The sequence below is a fragment of the Sander vitreus genome, chromosome 17 (assembly GCF_031162955.1).
Source record: "Sander vitreus isolate 19-12246 chromosome 17, sanVit1, whole genome shotgun sequence".
Lineage (NCBI taxonomy): Eukaryota > Metazoa > Chordata > Actinopteri > Perciformes > Percidae > Sander > Sander vitreus.
In genome coordinates this window covers 1,020,544-1,038,568 of record NC_135871.1, presented here as the reverse complement: position 1 = coordinate 1,038,568, position 18,025 = coordinate 1,020,544, and the positions used below count along the sequence as shown (strand labels likewise).

At 41.7% G+C, this 18,025-nt stretch overlaps 1 protein-coding gene across 3 annotated transcripts in view; it reads right to left on the bottom strand.

Moving 5' to 3' along the window:
* Positions 1-1,328: 1,328 nt before the first annotated feature.
* Positions 1,329-18,025, bottom strand: part of gbf1 (golgi brefeldin A resistant guanine nucleotide exchange factor 1) — a 119,887-nt gene continuing 103,190 nt past the window's right edge. For 2 of the 3 annotated variants that reach the window (XM_078273890.1, XM_078273891.1), the window contains exons 33-40: positions 15,402-15,622; positions 13,764-13,914; positions 11,545-11,675; positions 11,264-11,365; positions 8,877-8,990; positions 5,589-5,766; positions 5,296-5,478; positions 1,329-4,247 (exon numbers count right to left, since the gene is read on the bottom strand). In XM_078273890.1, the coding sequence (XP_078130016.1) occupies positions 3,994-4,247; positions 5,296-5,478; positions 5,589-5,766; positions 8,877-8,990; positions 11,264-11,365; positions 11,545-11,675; positions 13,764-13,914; positions 15,402-15,622 (1,334 nt within the window). In that variant the 3' untranslated portion in view covers positions 1,329-3,993. The remainder of the gene's footprint in view (positions 4,248-5,295; positions 5,479-5,588; positions 5,767-8,876; positions 8,991-11,263; positions 11,366-11,544; positions 11,676-13,763; positions 13,915-15,401; positions 15,623-18,025) is intronic. The other variant, XM_078273892.1, reaches the window with a different exon arrangement.

Genomic DNA, 18,025 nt, shown 5'->3' with positions numbered 1-18,025 from the left:
TTTAATCCGGGCCGAGAGCACGTCGTCGGTTTCTGTCATTTAGTTTCAGATCAAACGTGTAAAGTTCAGACGAGGAAGGTGTGAAAAGAAAAAAAGCAACAGCTCCATCTTGTTCAGCAGCCTGGCAACATCAGTTGGGGACATTGAGAAATAGTTTTAATTTCACATCAACCAATCACATCCAGGCCATGTTGAAGAATCAGATCATTTATCAAGGCTTTGGTAGCCAATGACCTGATATAGTGAAAACCAAATTTGAAGGCCTTTTAAGGACCGCAGCTTTCACTGGCAGAGCTGACAGTAGATGAGGTAGTAATGCTTTATATTATTGGAGAATTTTAGTGATCTGCACATGTGATAGCATGGTAAAACCGTACAGCTAGGATTGCCTTGTGTTTGGTTTTGTAGGACTCTGTGCATCATGGGACAGTTGAACACCGCCAGAGGTAGGGAGGATTATCAGATTTGTTTGGTCCACATATTTAGAGAAAGAGTTTTTGAGGAATACGGCGGAGCCACTCTCAATGTTGTAAACTAACTAACTAAACTATCAGTCTGATAGGGAGTACGGTGGAGATTTCATATACATATTAACTAAGCTAGAGGACTTCAAATCCGCACTAACTTTAAACCTAGCAGGCTGAACCGGAAGTTGTTCTGTCCCTCCTTCGTGAAGGCCGTCTCAAAGCTCTTATTTCTGCCCCGAGGAACGAGGATGCATCTCTGAGGATACAGGTTGCATTAATAACCCTGTATCCTCGGATATAGCTCCTCAATGAACCCTCCTTGATGCTTGCTCCTTGGTCCTCGGGGGAGAAATAAGAGCTTTGAGATGGCTTTCACAGAGGAGGGACAGAACAACTTCTGATTCAGCCGAAGAGTCGAGGAGCTATCAGATAAGGATGATGAGATGCAGCCACAGAGAGAAGCCTTTCTGGAAGCCGTGCAGCTGAAGGAGTTACTAACTCCACCCAAACAGCTAATGAATTCATGTGATGCTTCAGAGGAAAGGACGTCTCATCTCTCTAAAACACATCAGCTCGTTGTCTCTCTCTTCCCATGATTTCCTCTCTGCGTCTCTCCCGTACCTCATCGGTGGGACGGACTAAGAAGGGAGGAAGGGAGGTAAGTGGAGGAGTCAAGGAGGCAATTTAAGGGAAGTGAGATGTACCTTATGATCTTCTTGATCTAAACTCAGTTCCTCAGTTAAAGTTGCTCTCAGAAAGTTTTTACGATCAAACTCTTAGTGTCATTTAGGAGGACTCCTTGTGGTAAGATAAGATCTGAATACGGTCGGTATTTCAGAGTAAAAAACACAAACATCAGAATGAGCACTTTCTTTACATTATATTTATTACATAGTAAAAAGTACATTACCTTTTATTTATATATACACATATTCATGTAATTTCCTTTTCAAGCAAGACTCAGCTGCTGATAAGAGTCCCCTACAACAAATGAACACAGCTTACAAAATGTCTCATGTTGGTGGCTCTATAAGGCTGTAGTGTTACCTGACTGCCAACTGTACTGCAATGGAAAAGTTCATCTCTTCTTTCCCAACTCAATAAATAACATTTAACATCACTGAGAGAATCCCAGGGCCACACTGAGTGGATGTCAAGCTGTCCACGTCACATATTTGGCATTAACATGGTGAATTAGTCTCCATCAGTTTGTCAGGGTCCACGTCGTTGTACACAAGGCACAATCAGCATGCAAGAACCTCAACACGTTCTATGGAAGCAAACTGTAGCAGCTCAACGCCTCATTGTGAAATGTAACCACAACTGAATACATACTGTAGAAACGTTTAATACCGCAGAATTTATAGCACAACAATACTGTACTTTGAAAACTATTTATCTATATGTATGTGGTCTAAATCACAAGTAGTAGTCAGAAGTAGTGACCAACAGATACCACCGGGAGAGAAAAAGAGTTACTGTGTTGTTTGTTCTTCACTTATTGTATCATGTATCAGGGAAAATCCCACATGCTGGTGCATATATGTTACCACGGTTACCAAATGATATTACATACAACACAGATCTCAGCAGATGGATTGAAGAGTATACGTTTTGAATTCAAATTAAAATCACAGTCGTGTGGTCCGTTTTGCGTTAACGCCACAGACAAACAGGAAGTGGAGCGAGATCACTGAACTACACGCCAAACGCACCCGAGCAAAACGTCAACAAAGATGTAGTCCTCTGGGCTGCTCTGCTATGTATACCTTCTAATGGCTCCACTGAGGATGAATACAGTTATTGAATTGAAATCAGTTCTTCTATTTATTTTTATTATACAACTTAAAATAAGCTGCAGAAAAAAACAAACAGATGGATGTTTTTCAAAGTATTCTAGTGCTATAAATTCAGCGGTAGGTATTCAGTAATGATCTCATTTAACAGATGTGCGTGTGATATGAGGAGTTAGCCAGCTGCTCCGGCCCGGGAGATGAATCTGTTGCAGCAAGCTACACAAACATGATCAAATGACATCAATACTCAACTCTGATTCGTTAGACTTATCATAAACCATAAAAGTCACTATTTGGATCTCTAACTGTCCTCCGTACAGTGGGCTGAGCTCACTGCACACTCCAGTATCTACATGTTGGAATGTCATCTCAGAAGGCTTCATGTGCACACAGTGCCTCTGGATCCAGTGGAAGAGGAATTCATAAGGTGCCCAAAATCAAAGCTTGTCGTTTGTTGTCGGGGGCAAAGAGCTCATGCAGAATTGAAACGAAATAACTTTCTTGTGTGGATCTTTACTGTCCCTGCCTCAAAAATCATCTCTAGATTAGCATAAAGCACAGGTGTGTGAGCGAAGCCATGAGGTCAGCCTGGTCGTATCAAGTTCAAATCTATGGAAGGGGGGGGCGGGGGGATATTAAACAGAAATACTAAAGTCATGCGACCATGTTCCCCAAAGCTGGTGGTATATCTTCTTCCTTTGTGCCATAGAGATCCATTAAAACACACTGGGTGACTGTGCCTTCAGCACCATGAACACACACTGGATTTTATTTTGACTCAAGCCCACAAATACGCACTAGAGCACCAAATGTGGATTAATCCGCCGCTGAAAATAGTCCCCACAAATGCTCTATTTCCTGTTAAAAACAACAGTGACCAGCTGTTGTGGGAAACAATTGAGCCATTTCAAATAAAAAAATGAAACTATACTTTTTTGAGGTGTTTTTAAAGGTTTCCATCTTCAGGAGGAACCAAGGGGCCTGGAGCTGAGAGCCCCAGACGGGGTACAGAAGTCTAAGTATTGACACATGGACGAACACATTGTTGGCTTTGGGTCTTTTAGAAGATTTTAAGACAATTAACACCTGCCTAACACTCCCAGGAATAAAACGGTGGTGGGGAAATACGGAATCGGAATTTGTATTTTATTGCATTGGTCTAAAACACATATAATGCATTGAATTTAAAAATTCTGGGATCAGCCAATAAAATGCTCCCCATGTGTAGAACAACACCAGTTCCTCCCCCAGTCTCCCTGTCTTCTCTGGCAGCTACAGCCCTGGTTGCAATCTACAGTTTGAGTGGGTTCGCTAAAAATGTCAATTACAACAAGGGCTTAAATATTAAAAGAATAAATCAGATTTGTCCTTTTATGACTATCATCCTGCATTTTCTGTTCCCAACAATCTGGACACGATGTCCTGTTGTCTCCATTTAGTCATCCATCCACAGGAAGAAGAATATACCAAACACAAAACTGGCACAAAGATATAATGTGCACCAGCAATTGGTTTTTTCAACAATGTCAGATGTTTGGGGTGGGGGGGGATTTCTCCTATAAATAAAATGTGGTATAATTACGGTGTCCCATCTATTTTGTCTTCTTCTACATACAATATGACATCATTTAAAAACCTGGTGATGTGCTGTTGGAGTTGTAGTAGAAGTCTGTTGGGTCCAGTTGTTACGGTGGTCTGAAGGATGACAGGTGGGGGGGCCTCCAGTTCCCTTACTTGACCTGGTCAGAAGGGCTCGTAGCTCTGGGACTGGACAGCAGCGGCACCGGGGACGTGGCCTCGATCAGGGCGGGGTTCAGGATGATCGGCAGGGACATGGGCGGGACCCCCACCTGCAGGGGGGAGGCCAGGGGCTGCAGGATGAGGGGGGACTGGCTCAGGGGGGAGGGAGCCTGGGTGGGGGATGTCGTTAGCGGCACGGGCAGGGGGGGGATCAAGGGGGGGACTGGAGACGAGCGGTCTGATCCTACAAGACAGAGAAGAGACGTTTTAATACAGTCAGGTATTCCACAGTTAGAGACATGGTTCTATATCATTCATTGTGATTAACGATATTATCAGAGTTTCTGCAGGGTTCTTCAAGTCAAATTGAAGACTTTTTCAGACCTTTTTAAGACCATTATGAATGAAATTTAAGACCTTTGTCACAACATCAACTGAGCCCTAAATTCTGTTTTCTCAAGCCAAGTATCGCTGAACCTGCATTCCCCATAACTGAAGAATAACATCTGTTTAATATCTGTGGTACAATCTGTAAGAGACTCGAGCCAATAACACGAAAGCTGATTGGCTGCAATATAAGTTGCATGCTGGTCTCATTTGTTGTTGTAACACAGCGACCAACCCTGTCTTTAAGTGCTGTTTTAAGAAGATGAATAAATACAGCCTCAGGTCCCCGTCTTATGTCATGGATATGAGACAGTATTTACTGCTGAGGAAGACCGTGAGATTTGTTAGTGTTCTGTATTGTAATATGCAGTGTAAGGAAGTGTGTGATTGCAGTTCTTAAAATATGAGCGTTGACTTCTTCAACCACCCATTTAAGCTCACTGTGAACCTCTCCACTGGCTTACAGAGTCATCTCTGCATGTATCATAGCAACGCTTCATATATGTGGCTTCCCTTCTGAAATGACAGATAGAGATTGGAGTTATTTCCTCTCACGCAGGCGCAGAACGTACATGCTAGGTGGCCGTTGGCTGTAGTCTTTGGGTGGTCGGGTCGGTGTGTCTCCACTTTTGGCTGTTAACTTAGCTCTGCTGTTAACGTTACTGCTAACAAACGTTCTAGAAATAGCACAAAGCAGTAGGGTGAATCACCATTTTTGTTAAACTGTGTTTTCTCCTGTTTTCTTTTGTTTAGGGAGTTCGGTGTAGTAAATGTATTTTGGTTTGTTCCTTTGTTAAATTATGAATTAGACGGAACTTTTGTTTATTATTTTAGCCTTGATTAACCCTGAAGCCAACTGTAATTAACATTTCTCTGGATGTGTAGCAGGAAGCCTGCAGTGTTACCGTTGGCACTGGCTGGTTGGGGCTCCTGGGGGGAAGCTGGCCTGCTGGGGGTCTGTGTCTCTGCAGGGGGGGCTGGGACTGGGAAGGGCAGCTGGACAGGTGGTGGAGACACCTGAGGGGATGAGGGCTGGCCTGCTGAGGGTGGAGGCTGCACAGGTTCTGCTGCAGGACTGGGTACTGGATCTAAAAGCGAAGATGATTCAGGAGAAACATTACATCAAAGCTGTTCAGACCAACATGGTGTTGTCTGGAACATACAGAGGTGTGAAAGCTGAAAGCTCCCGGCTGTGTACCTGGTATGACAGTCTGTTTGAAGAGCTCCTCCCTCAGGTGAGGCAGGAAGCAGACGATTCGTTCCCAGGTGATTTCCCACAGGTCAGAGTATCCTGTCCTGGAGTCAGCGCTGTGGAAGATCCCTGCTGTGTCCATCACCAGCAGCATGTTCTTCAGAGACTCGGGGATTGCCTCCAACTACACAAACAAATGCAGGTAATATATATTTATGTATGTATATAACCGGTATATATAATTATAATATAATGACATATAAAAAATAATTCACAGGCTGCCAAAACCCTTTCAGCCAAGGGGTTTCTCTATACTTTAAAACTCTTTCAGTCTCTGAGATACTTGTGTTTGTGCTCATTCACCGATGTTTGATCAGATATAATGATAGGTGAATGACTGTGTATTCCAACAAAAAGTGAATGAACACACAGAAGTTAGAGAAGAATGTGTCTACACTGATGACAGACTATATCATCGTTAACGATGAGTGTTTAAGGCTGATACCACAAAAGACAAAACACTGGAACATGGAAGTATTCCCATGAACTGCTGCTGCAATACTTATATATACTTCTTTCTGCCATACCTGAATCTATCCTACATCCTGACTACAGTATACACCTGTCCTCTGCACACTCTATATATCCTGACTACAGTATACACCTGTCCTCTGCATACTCTATATATCCTGACTACAGTATACACCTGTCCTCTGCATACTCTATATATCCTGACTACAGTATACACCTGTCCTCTGCACACTCTATATATCCTGACTACAGTATACACCTGTCCTCTGCACACTCTATATATCCTGACTACAGTATACATCTGTCCTCTGCACACTCTATATATCCTGACTACAGTATACACCTGTCCTCTGCATACTCTATATATTCTGACTTTGGCACACCCCTCAACATTTTTGCACATCAGAGAGAGAGAGAGAGAGAGAGAGAGAGAGATAGAGAGAGAGAGAGAGAGAGATAGCGATAGAGATAGAGAGAGAGATAGAGAGATATAGAGAGATAGAAAGATAGAGAGAGAGAGATAGAAAGATAGAGAGATAGAAAGACAGAGAGAGAGATGGAGAGATAGCGATACAGAGAGAGAAAGAGAGAGATAGAGAGAGATAGAGAGAGAGAGAGAGAAAGATATAGAGAGATAGAAAGATAGAGAGATAGAGAGAGAGATAGAGAGAGATATAGAGAGAGCGAGAGATAGAGAGAGAGATATAGAGAGATAGAGAGAGAGAGAGAGAGAGTAAAGTTGACTAAAAAGAGGAATAAAAAAAATCATCTTTTGCAAATTGATCTTAATGCCTTAATTAAAAAAATTAGAAAAATCCAACCTTTAAGGACACCAATTATCTTTGTGAATGAATAATGTATCGTCAATAAATAAATGTTCTTCCTTAAAATACAGGGGGCATCAGTCAGTACACCTCTATGTTAGATTCCCATAGAGGCAGGCAGACTTTTATTTTGAAAGGTCAGTTATTTCATGGATCCAGGATACTATGATCCTGATAAAGATCCCTTGGCCCCCACATCATCACATACCCTTCACCATACCCCCCCCATCATCACATACCCTTCACCATACCCCCCCATCATCACATACCCTTCACCATACCTAGAGACTGGCATGGGGTACTTTCCATAAAATCATCTCTCAATGCAAATCAAACCAGCTATTAGGCTAACTGAAATACAACCATACCAAGGTAACTATTTAGGTAGGTGGGTAGGTAGTGGGGGGGTACGGTTCATGAAAAAACATCTGACCGCTCGATTTGCTTGTCTCTGTTCGGAGCGTGTTTGCGTCTCACGGTTCGTCAGTCCACTGTTAATGGTCACTAACCACTTCCTGCCGTAGTGCCCACTTTATACACTTATGTTAAAACACTTACTGGAAACGACGAGGGGGGTGAGCGTGACGAACGCAACACGTGGCAGCTGATTGGACGAAGGCGTCACGTGGTTCTTGCTGCTCCGACTTTCAAAACAGACTAATGGCGTCTCGTTCTGAATACGATCTCGTATTTTATGAAAATAGTTCACCGAAAAGTGTTTCTGAAAACATTTTAAGCGAGAAATAGGCCATACAGTTGCTGAATCTGTCCGTTTTTTTGATCGACAAAGGTCAGTTTAAAAGATTTTCGTCAGATTTTGAGAGGCGCCGAGCCGACCGCTCCTCAGGTGGAGTGTGGAGTGCTGCAGGTCTATGGAGGATATATTTATTCATAATTCAAATTGAAAGTCCAAAGAGAAAACGAAGCGAGATCAAATTAAAAATAGTATTATTTTACTACGCTACTAGGAAAAATCATGCCATAATTAAATGTGAAATGTAAAAGCTTAAATGGAAATACTTCAATTAAAATCTCAAATAGAAAAAAAGAATTTTTTTTACTTTAGCCTTTCCCTTTTATAATTTTCCTTTTGAATGTTATGTTTTACATTTGACATTTTAAGATTCACCTTTTACATTTTGATTTAACATTAAGCTTTTCATTTAGAAGTGACAGGTGTCAATTTAAATGAGGAGGCGTGGCCCAACGGCTGGTGGGGGGGTCTGAAACCACTTCCAGCTGACGGTGGGGGGGCTGTGAGTATTACTGGCCGACCAGTAAGCAAGCGATCCCGGCCCCCGCCAGCTGGCTGTCACCTAAGACTGGAGCTTCCAAGTCCGACAACATATCGGAGCAAATGTGCAACTGGCCATCCATGTTTGTAAAACTGACCATATTCAGACTGTACACCGTTAATTTCTCGCATAAAACTCTCTCAGAAATGAATTTTGTGGAGAAATAGCAGACGAAAAAAAGATTAAAGATTAAAAGAAAAAATAACAAGAACCGTACAGAACCGAAAACCGTGACCCTAAAACCGTGATATGAACCGACCTGTGGGTTTTGTGAACCGTACCACCCCTAGTTGGTTGGTAGGTAGACTGTATTAATCCCAAACTGGGAAATGACTGTGTTACAGCAGCAAGTTACAGACATAGAATAAGATAACAAAAGATCAAAATAAAACCTACTGAACAAAATACTTAGAATGAAAAGAATGTACATGTATATGCAAGTGTAGAATAAAATGTACAGCCTACATACATAGTATATATAACAAAATAAAATATGTATAATATTAAATATGAAGTAACCAGTGTGCAAGTAGCATAATAGTGCAATATTGTAATGTGTTAGGTAATGAGATAGTTATCTAATATATATAGATTAGCTGTAATCCCATCCCAATACTGCATGTTAGTATTAACCCTATCCTCACCAGTAAGTCACTGGATCCTGCGTGCATGTACTTGTCCATGAAATCCAGAATGGTGAGCCAAAGGGCAGCAAAGGTTGGCAGGGACAGCAGAGGAGAGAGGTGCTGCAGGAAAACCTGAGTGGAAACAATCACACATCAGCCACAGCTGCTGGTAGAACAGATCTACAGTCACACATTCTGACGGGTCACAGATTTTGAGTATCCAGCCAGGTAAAAGGTAGCAGGAGATTTCTTTATATAGGCATAATTGTATTTTAATGTTGTTTTAGAAGTGATTTGTTATAGTTATGGCTGATACTGGGGCAGGACCATCACAGGAAAGAAGGAAATTAGACCAAGAACAACTGAAAGCTAAAAGGGAAAGAGAAAGAGGGTCAGGCTTTCACCAGATGGAGACAATTACGGGATTGTAAATGATTAAAAAACGTCCCGAATTGGCCCTCATTCATTCAATAACTTCATAAAATAACTTTAGAGTTAGATGTGGTTGTAGTCAGTAGCTGACATTAAATGACATCCCTCTTTCATTTAGCGCCTGGTTTTTATTTATATTCAGTCCATGTTTGTGTTGGCCTACTATTATACTATATTACTATATATATATATATATATATATATATATATATATATATATATATATATATATATATATATATAGTATAATATACTATATATATTATACATACTTGTGTAAACCGCCATTGGGTTTAATGAAATGAGCTATATTAATCTGATTTATTATTATGTTGGTTGCTTCAACAATCTCTTAATGCTTTGGCTCGTAACACAGTGACAGTGATAGCTGTTTAGCTCATGAGACATCCAAAGTAGGCTAAGTTACCGTAGCAACACTTGAAATGCAACGATGCATCTGTAACATATTCTCTTATTGTAAATGAATGATTTTCTGTCTGAGCAAAACATTCATCACGACTACATGATCCCCCCGTAACACTAACTCCGTCATCTCCAGTGGGTTATACAGCACCGTAAAGAAAAGAGCTTCATGACAGCAGGTGTGGTAAAAACACTACCACTTTAGTCCAAAGGGGCCGCTAGACTAGGAGGAGTGTGTGTGTGTGTGTGTGTGTGTGTGTGTGTGTGTGTGTGTGTGTGTGTGTGTGTGTGTGTGTGTGTGTGTGTGTGTTCATCTTGGCCGCTCTCTCTTCAGACACAACTGAATGTCTGGAACTAGTAGGCCTACTTACTTCGTAAAAAAACAATCCCTAAACAGCAGTGAGACAAGGCTATTTCTAGATAAATAAAGCCAGCTTGATGTTTCTTTATTTAAAAATCAGGGGAACTGAAGCTCCATGAGAGGGAGCGGGAAATGAAAATGGTTGGCATTTCAAATAGCAGATCATTAATCAGAATCAGATCATTTACGTCATTTAAAAAATGTCTTCTATATTGTTTATAATAGATTATAAGTGTGTTTTCTTGAGTAGCTCGCGGAAAGAATGGACAAGAGGCTGAAACGATTACTACGGAATGGGAGCTGTATGAACAGCATTTAGACACCACCACTTACTATCATTGACCATACATGGTCTAGGTTTCCACCTAGTCTTGTTGGGTGTTCAATAGCTACATACGCAACATCATACAACACAGTAAAGCAAATGAGCCCTTTCTGTGGTCCGGGTTTAACGTTTTGGTCATTGTTCCAATTGGCTACGATAAAGTTTTGTTTTCCATCTTTATTGCTAAGATATAAGATTTCAATGGGGCATATTGCAGTACAAGGACTGACTTGAAAAATGTCTTGGTATACTATTAGACTTAGTTATATTATATTGTATATAATTAATATTCATAATACTATTTGTATTATTGTTAAAAGATATTGGCCAAACTGCTTATTGTAAATGTTCATCAGATTTAGAGTGCAGCAGTGCTGCTGTGGCTTACAGTCTGAAAGGCCCTCGATGCTGAGTTTTGTTTTGTTATTTTAGATTTTTGCAATTTAAAATAGCCGTTATAATTTGCTCTTAAATTAAATGTAAAAAGTCTCTCGTCTCCTCTTCCGTCCAGTTATATCTGTCTTTGTTGACACCCGCCATGTCTGCAAAGAAAGCAGAATACCTAATCTAAAACTTCTTCTTCGTTTTATGGCCAGGTGCAACCATAAAATGACCTAAAACGTAATCGCAATTCATTATTTATTCAGCCAATAACGTATCCATCAGTGTTTATCGCATAAGCCGTTTACCGATTAAGAGAAAATCCGATGAGATCAAACATACAAACTTTGTGTCGATATTCATGAAATTCGATCAAATTGTATTCTTTCCACGAGGCTAGAGACAGACATCCAAATCATCTGCTCATGTGAAAGCATGTGCTGCTTGTTGTTAGGGTGTGCTGCAGTGTGTGTTGCTTTGAACCTTTGAGAGGAGTGTGCAGGCTCTCATCCTGGTCTCCTCCATACCGCCCACATCTGCTGGGCTGATGTTGTCAAGCAGCTTAGTCAGCAGGGGGAAAAGCACCTGCACGCACGCATGCACACACAAACACACACAGACACACACACAAAATCAGGAGTGCAAATGAACTGGGACTGCAGAAGGGACTGCAGAAGATTAAATGAGTTGGTTTATAATAGCCAATGTCAGGTCTGTATAATATAATAAGCAGATAAGAGGATTTAATGTAGCTTCTTTCTTACCTTATTGAAGCAGGACTCCCACTCAGTTGCATCGAGTGTCTGCAGATCATGGACCAGCAGTGCCCTCTGGAGGTAGGTGAGGGCCTGCATACGAACCTGTCGCCTGGCATCACAGCACAGCCAAGCAATGCCTGAGGTGGGCAACCATATAACACACATGAGCCATAGTGGAGTTCAAACTGACCTACAGCTACAGCAGTTATTCAACCTGGGATGAACTCAACCTGCCAAATAAGCATGTTATTCTCCACCTTTTATCAATCTCTCTCGGTCTCTTCAAAATCACTTTAAGAACTTCTTTGTCCCCCTGTCCATCAAAGCCCTGAACGGCAAGACAGCCAGAGCCTAACAATAAGTCCTGACACTGCTGTTTTTATCTTAAACACACACACACAGTTACATTTTTTACTTTTTTATCATGACTTTATGTTGAGGCTGCTTACCCTTACTGCACATATCATGTACACTATTATGATGACTACTATGTGTTGTACAATGGGCAGTCTGCAATTTTGTTGGCTAGTGGCAGTTGATGCATGCAACATTAGTATGTCCATGCGGAGTGATAACAGTCTGTGTATTGTATGTATGAATGTATATTAGTGATAGAGCGATTTTATAGGCCGGCCGATATATCGGGCCGATATGCGGCTGCTGCGTTCGCCGATAGTTTTTTCCCGGCATTATTTATAGACAGGATCCACAGGCAGCTCTGTGTTGCTGGAGACGCTGCAGTTCACGTGCAGACCATGCACTGCCCCTCCCCCACTAAAATTACAAATTACAAATCAAGCACTTTATTTCAATGGTTACTTTTCAGGTTTATTGTTTTCTTAAATTATTTAAATGTGTTGACAAAGGACATGTTGTAATGAGCTGATTATATCTGTCTTATAATATGTCAGCAAGCAATGCATCATCAAGGCTGTGTTGTAGATGTTGATGAAAGCCTTTCACCCTTGCACAGTTAACCATATGCAGTGCACCCATCCATATGATGCACATTGCACATATAATTTGGGTGATATGAATGTAAGATGATTGCAGAAGTGACACTGATCTGTGTTTTTGTTTATTATTTTTAAAGAAATAGCAGAGCAGATTCCCAAAACAAATCCAGCGTGGCAGGGTTTACATGTTTATGATGTAAATTGAGGGAAGCAAAAGCAGTATCGGCTCCAAATATCGGCTCAAGAAAATCGGCAGACCGTATCGGTCATCAGCTAAGGCTGATGGGGAAAAAAAATCGGTATCGGCACTAAAAAAAAATCTATATCGGTCGATCCCTAATGTATATTGTGTTGAATTTAATAAACAGCCGATACAGTTCCTTCTGGACAATAACATCTTTCTTATCTTATCAGAGATATGGATATTCAAGCTCCAAGCATATTTTATTAGCACATAGACACATTGGGGTGTTACTGGCAAGAGCAACATCAAGTACATTAACATTTTATTTTATCATCAACATGATCCCCCGAGGTTTCATAAATGCCAATTCTAAATAAATAATGATATATAAAGTCTGGTATACAGCTTCTAAAGTAACAACACATTGATGTTGAGAAATGCCAAAGAAATGTTAAGGTAAGTAAGAAACTATCAATTAATCATCAATCAATTCATTTTGTCACATGAAATCATACGAGGTGCAATTCCAGTGAAATGTTTCTCCATAAGCTCCTTTAACTTGTGCATAATTCATCATAAAGCAGAAAACGTTTTAAAAGACAAACTACGTAGCTTGTCAACGCGAGAGCACTAACACGTTTATTTTTGAATGACAACATATCTTTCTTTCATTTCAAAATGTTTTTAATGGTTTCAAAACAATATCCTGACTAAACTTTGACATCCTCTGATCTTAACTACTAGTCAAAACAATTCATCATTTCTGATTTTTTTTTTAACTCAGAAATTAGGTAGAATTTCATATAAAAGGGGGTTTGTTGACCATACATTCCAAGAAAAGGTGGAAAACTCATGGTAACAAGTTGGTGTTAGTGTTGCATTTAAGTGAGAAAAACTTTTTTTAAAGCGTCAAAAGCATTTGAAAGTGTTGATTTTCAATTTTGACCCGGGAGGACAACAAGTTCATAGACGATGGGAAGACAACACAAAGGTTAAAAGCTTCATTAAGGTACTATTTACAAGAACCTTTCTAGTGGGCTGCCTGAGCTGGTCTATCTGGTGTATATTGTGATATTTGGACCTACCTTGCAGCAGTGGGCACCAGCAGCTGGTCCACAGAGTCTGGGAGTCGGCCTCGATCTTCCTCCCTGCAGCCTCCCGGTGGCGCTGCTCCTCTGCCCAGGAGCTGTAGATGCTGGCAGCCCGCGTGTGCAGAGTGTGCATCAGGTCTAACAGCTGGAGACACACACGCACGCACGCACACACGCGTTGTTAACAATCACACACTGTATGGCTTCACTATCTAGAGTAGAAATCTAAAATGTGGGAGGATGGCACAGTCAAGTGAAGCCAAGTGAATACTGGGTCAAGATGGAGACAATTACTGAAGTCATATTAGATCCAATCAGGTAACAGGCATTATGCTGTATATGATAGACATTCAATTATAGAGCTGTAACTTTTGATTTCTTTAAGGTATTAACTCTCAATCAATGAAGTTTGCAAACTATATGGATCAAATTGTAAAAAGATGCTGAATTCCGGATCACTCTTTAATGTCATTACAATTTCTATTAAAGACTGAGGCTCATTAATATGCAGCCCTTCAGGTGAGTCACTAATAACTTAAGATTTTTTGTTTAAACAGTTGGAAACTCTGGATAATAGCGGCAACAGAATAAAAATACACTTATAACTAATCTATAACTATAAAGAGAGGAATCTGTGTGTGTGTGTGTGTGTGTGTGTGTGTCATTTGAATAACTCGAGAACTGTTCATCGGGTGGGCAGTGTTAAATTTGGATCAATTTAGCCACATGGTGGTGCTATGATAATGAACTTTTCATTTAGGCCTGTAACTTATGAACCTTAAGTCTCAGGAACAAACCTGTTTTCCTGGATTCTGTGGGTCCAGACGTATCTATCCATGTAAGCCACCACCTATTTGCATCTAGACTGATTTCCCTCTATTTTGAATTGTGTCCAAATCAGTTTTTTTGCTACTCATCATTCAAATGTTAAGCAATCATTACCACATGTGACACAGAACATCTCTGGACCAAGCCAGAAAAGGTTTTTAATATTCCATACAGTTGTGCTATGGCTGGCCGTGGTCTCAAAGTTTGCTCAATTGCAACCACATTTGGTGGACGTGTAGATATGATGTCTGAGTGGCCATGACTAATACGGTGCCATTTGGCCAATAGGTAGCGCTGTAGCAGCATCATCTAACTAATAAGCTAGGTAGCTCTGTCTGTCTGTGTATGCATGCATGTACAACTGTCCTTATCATATGTCCCTAGCATATCTCAAGAAATGTTCATCCAATCGACTTCACACTTGGCAGGTGTATTGCTGAGGACTCAATGGAGTGCTGTGTCGAAGTCGACTGAATGAGCAGTTCTGAAAAACGCTGCAAGCTGCACTTCTGGGGGGCAAGCAAACTGACCGCTCAGAACAGACACGCCCCCTGACAATGCTGCCTTTGTTCCACATGACTGCTGTGGGGAAAGCTTCACTATGCAACATTTTCATATTGGTCAGAATATACAGCCACACCTGCACTCAATGTCCATGTGAGAGACAAAGCCATGGTTTCCCACAATCCCCTTATCCTAAAGCACTGTTTACCCAGCCACTGAACAGACAGCTAGAGGGGGTATGTGACTTGCTGCACTCAAATCAACAGAAGCTAGAAGGGTCAAGAGTGCTGTTGTACTTACGTCCTGACTAACCTGTAATGACACCGTGTGGTAGCTGGCCGGGACACCCTCGTCCTCCTCCTCGTCGCTGTGGGAACGTGACGGACGCTGGCTGGACGCCCTGCCGCCACCTCGCCTCGGGCCACCTCCCCCCTCCTTGTCCCTTCCCCCGGCCTTCTTTCTCATCCGGGACTTTGAGGAGTCATACTTGTGGCTCTTCTTCTTATCGTGGTTGCGGTAACCTGAGGAAGCAAATTATTAAAGAAGAAAAAATGTATCTTATTTAGGATCTAAAACTATAGGTAGGTTTTTCATTGCCCACTTGAGGGGTGAAGACTGACCAATGAATGTGCATTGAGCACTAGAACTATGGTAATGACTGACTGTTCAAGATCAAACACAATTTGAGAATTTACATTTGTTTACATTTACATTTTTTCTAGTGCTCCAAAAGTACATCACAGTGTCTCTTTTGATGTTCATGTTCCCAAAGATGTGTTGACTGAGTTAAGGTCTGTTGATTTGACATACAGTCAGTAGTCTTTTAGTCTTGAGTTTCTCTTTCTCAGTTCTTCAACAGCACAGCCTACCTATGAAATCATCTAGGAACTCACACTGGTTCTAGATGTATGTTGGTGTAAAGTTGGGTTCCATGGAGTTTTCATGGTGCTGTTTGATAGTTCATGTTAATAGTAGGCGACTAAACTCACCAGAAAAAAAACAGCACTTGTTTTTTCAAATGCCTAAAATGACTTGTGTATTGTAAATTACATTTAACTGACAAGGTCCATCCTAAACTGTGTGACTTATGACAGTTCTATCAGAAGCAAAGGTGAAAGTATTGAGAGGAGGTTGTTAAAAAATCTCTTGAGGAGGCGGCCGAAGTGGTTGAGTCAACAAAGCACGTGACTTTGGCACTGGGGTGTCCTACCAACAGTCGACATGGCTTCCGCTTAACTGAGACTACAATTGTTTCCTAAATGTAACAAAGTAGGTTTAGTTGAAATGATCCAAACCTTAACCATAGTGATGGCAGGTCAGAAATCATTTTTGTAACAATCATGGGAGACGATGAAAAACAATGTTGTAGTTAGTTGGGAGGACTTGTTGAATAGCAGTGAAGGAGGAGACAGATGTTTGTTCACCTGGGAATCAATGCCCTGTTGTCCATGGTTCTGGTGTAAATGGGTGTAATTTGAGGGAAAAATAAGAAAAGCAGCATGTATTTGGTATCCCATAACTGTTTGGAGAATTCTGAAAATGCACAACACTCAAGTCCAAATTGTGGGCAGCTCCCATAATATAAAGACCAGAAGAGTGCAGTTAAGCTTTGGCCATGTACGGGCCACCGTAGATAGCGCGCATGCTACGAACATGTGGAGACGTTTATGCTCAACGCAGTGTTCGTTGCAGTATTGTCCGAAACAGGAGGCGTACTAACAAAATAATCTGTGAATAAGCAGGAAGTAGTAGAGAAGAAGAAGAGAGCGGAAGTAAAGGAAAGCAGGCTATTGGACAAAGATCTCTCTCATATTTTTCCACACTCTCCAGCAAAAATGTTTCTTCTTTTCCCAGTGTGGTGTCTCCCTCTGACCACATATTTACAGTAAGGCTGTCTGACTCTCTGTGTTCTGTACATACAGAATCATACAGATGTTTGTAGAGGCGAGCCTGCTCGGCCACTCTTCCCAGCTGACCGCGTTGAACTGAAAGCGCAGTGCGCACTGACTGGAACTTTCCACTGGATGCGTAACCGCTGCGGATCCGCTCTGGAACGGCGTAGGAGTCATTAGGTTTCCATTAAAGTCAGTGTGTGTATTTCCACTGACTGCAGAACGGCTGCGTTCCGACTGCGTCCCAGCTCCGGTGGTCCCAGCCCTCCGGAGCAGATACGCAGAGCTTCTATTTTTGCCGGACGCCGGAGAGCTCCGCAGCAATTCAGCACAGGGCAGATGCGGGACAGGAAGTCGAGCACAGAAACAAAATAAAAATCCGGTTAATTTTCAAAACAAAATACAGCATGCTCATGGCAGATCATATTTCCCTGTACTACACCTTGAAAACACAGCACAGAGCTGTTCCCCCTCTACTCCTCTGGATGGAAACTAACTGTTGTTGGTTTTGTGGTTCTATTCTACGTGAATTCGCGAGATCTCGTGGGTCCTCGTGACTACAGCTGTCAGTCATGGCCGCAGCCGTGCCGCAACAAATCCGGACCTGGTGGGTATTGACGGACGGCGGAGCACAGAGCCGTTCCGCAGCGGAGCCGGTCCGCAGACGTTCCGCATCCAGTGGAAATCCGAAGTGAGTTACAAAAATTCAGAGGTGCACAGCTATGCGCCACGACAACTTGCGGAGCCTTCGCGCTGGAAACGACAGCCGTGGTGACGTCATTTTATGGCTCTCGCCCTTGGCTACCATAAACCTAGCTTCATACTCCTAGATGGTCTTGAGGATGTGATGCAGAGTACAGTTGCTGAACTTGCCTGGATAAAATACACTATAGCACGTTTACGTATAGCAATCTGTATCATAAGCCTATAGAAACCCTATGATCGACCTGCCTACAGTGCTGTGCCAGTCCTCCTACATCACACTGATGCTGTAGCATCATTGCAAAAACCTGTGAAAAGTTGCGCGCCAAC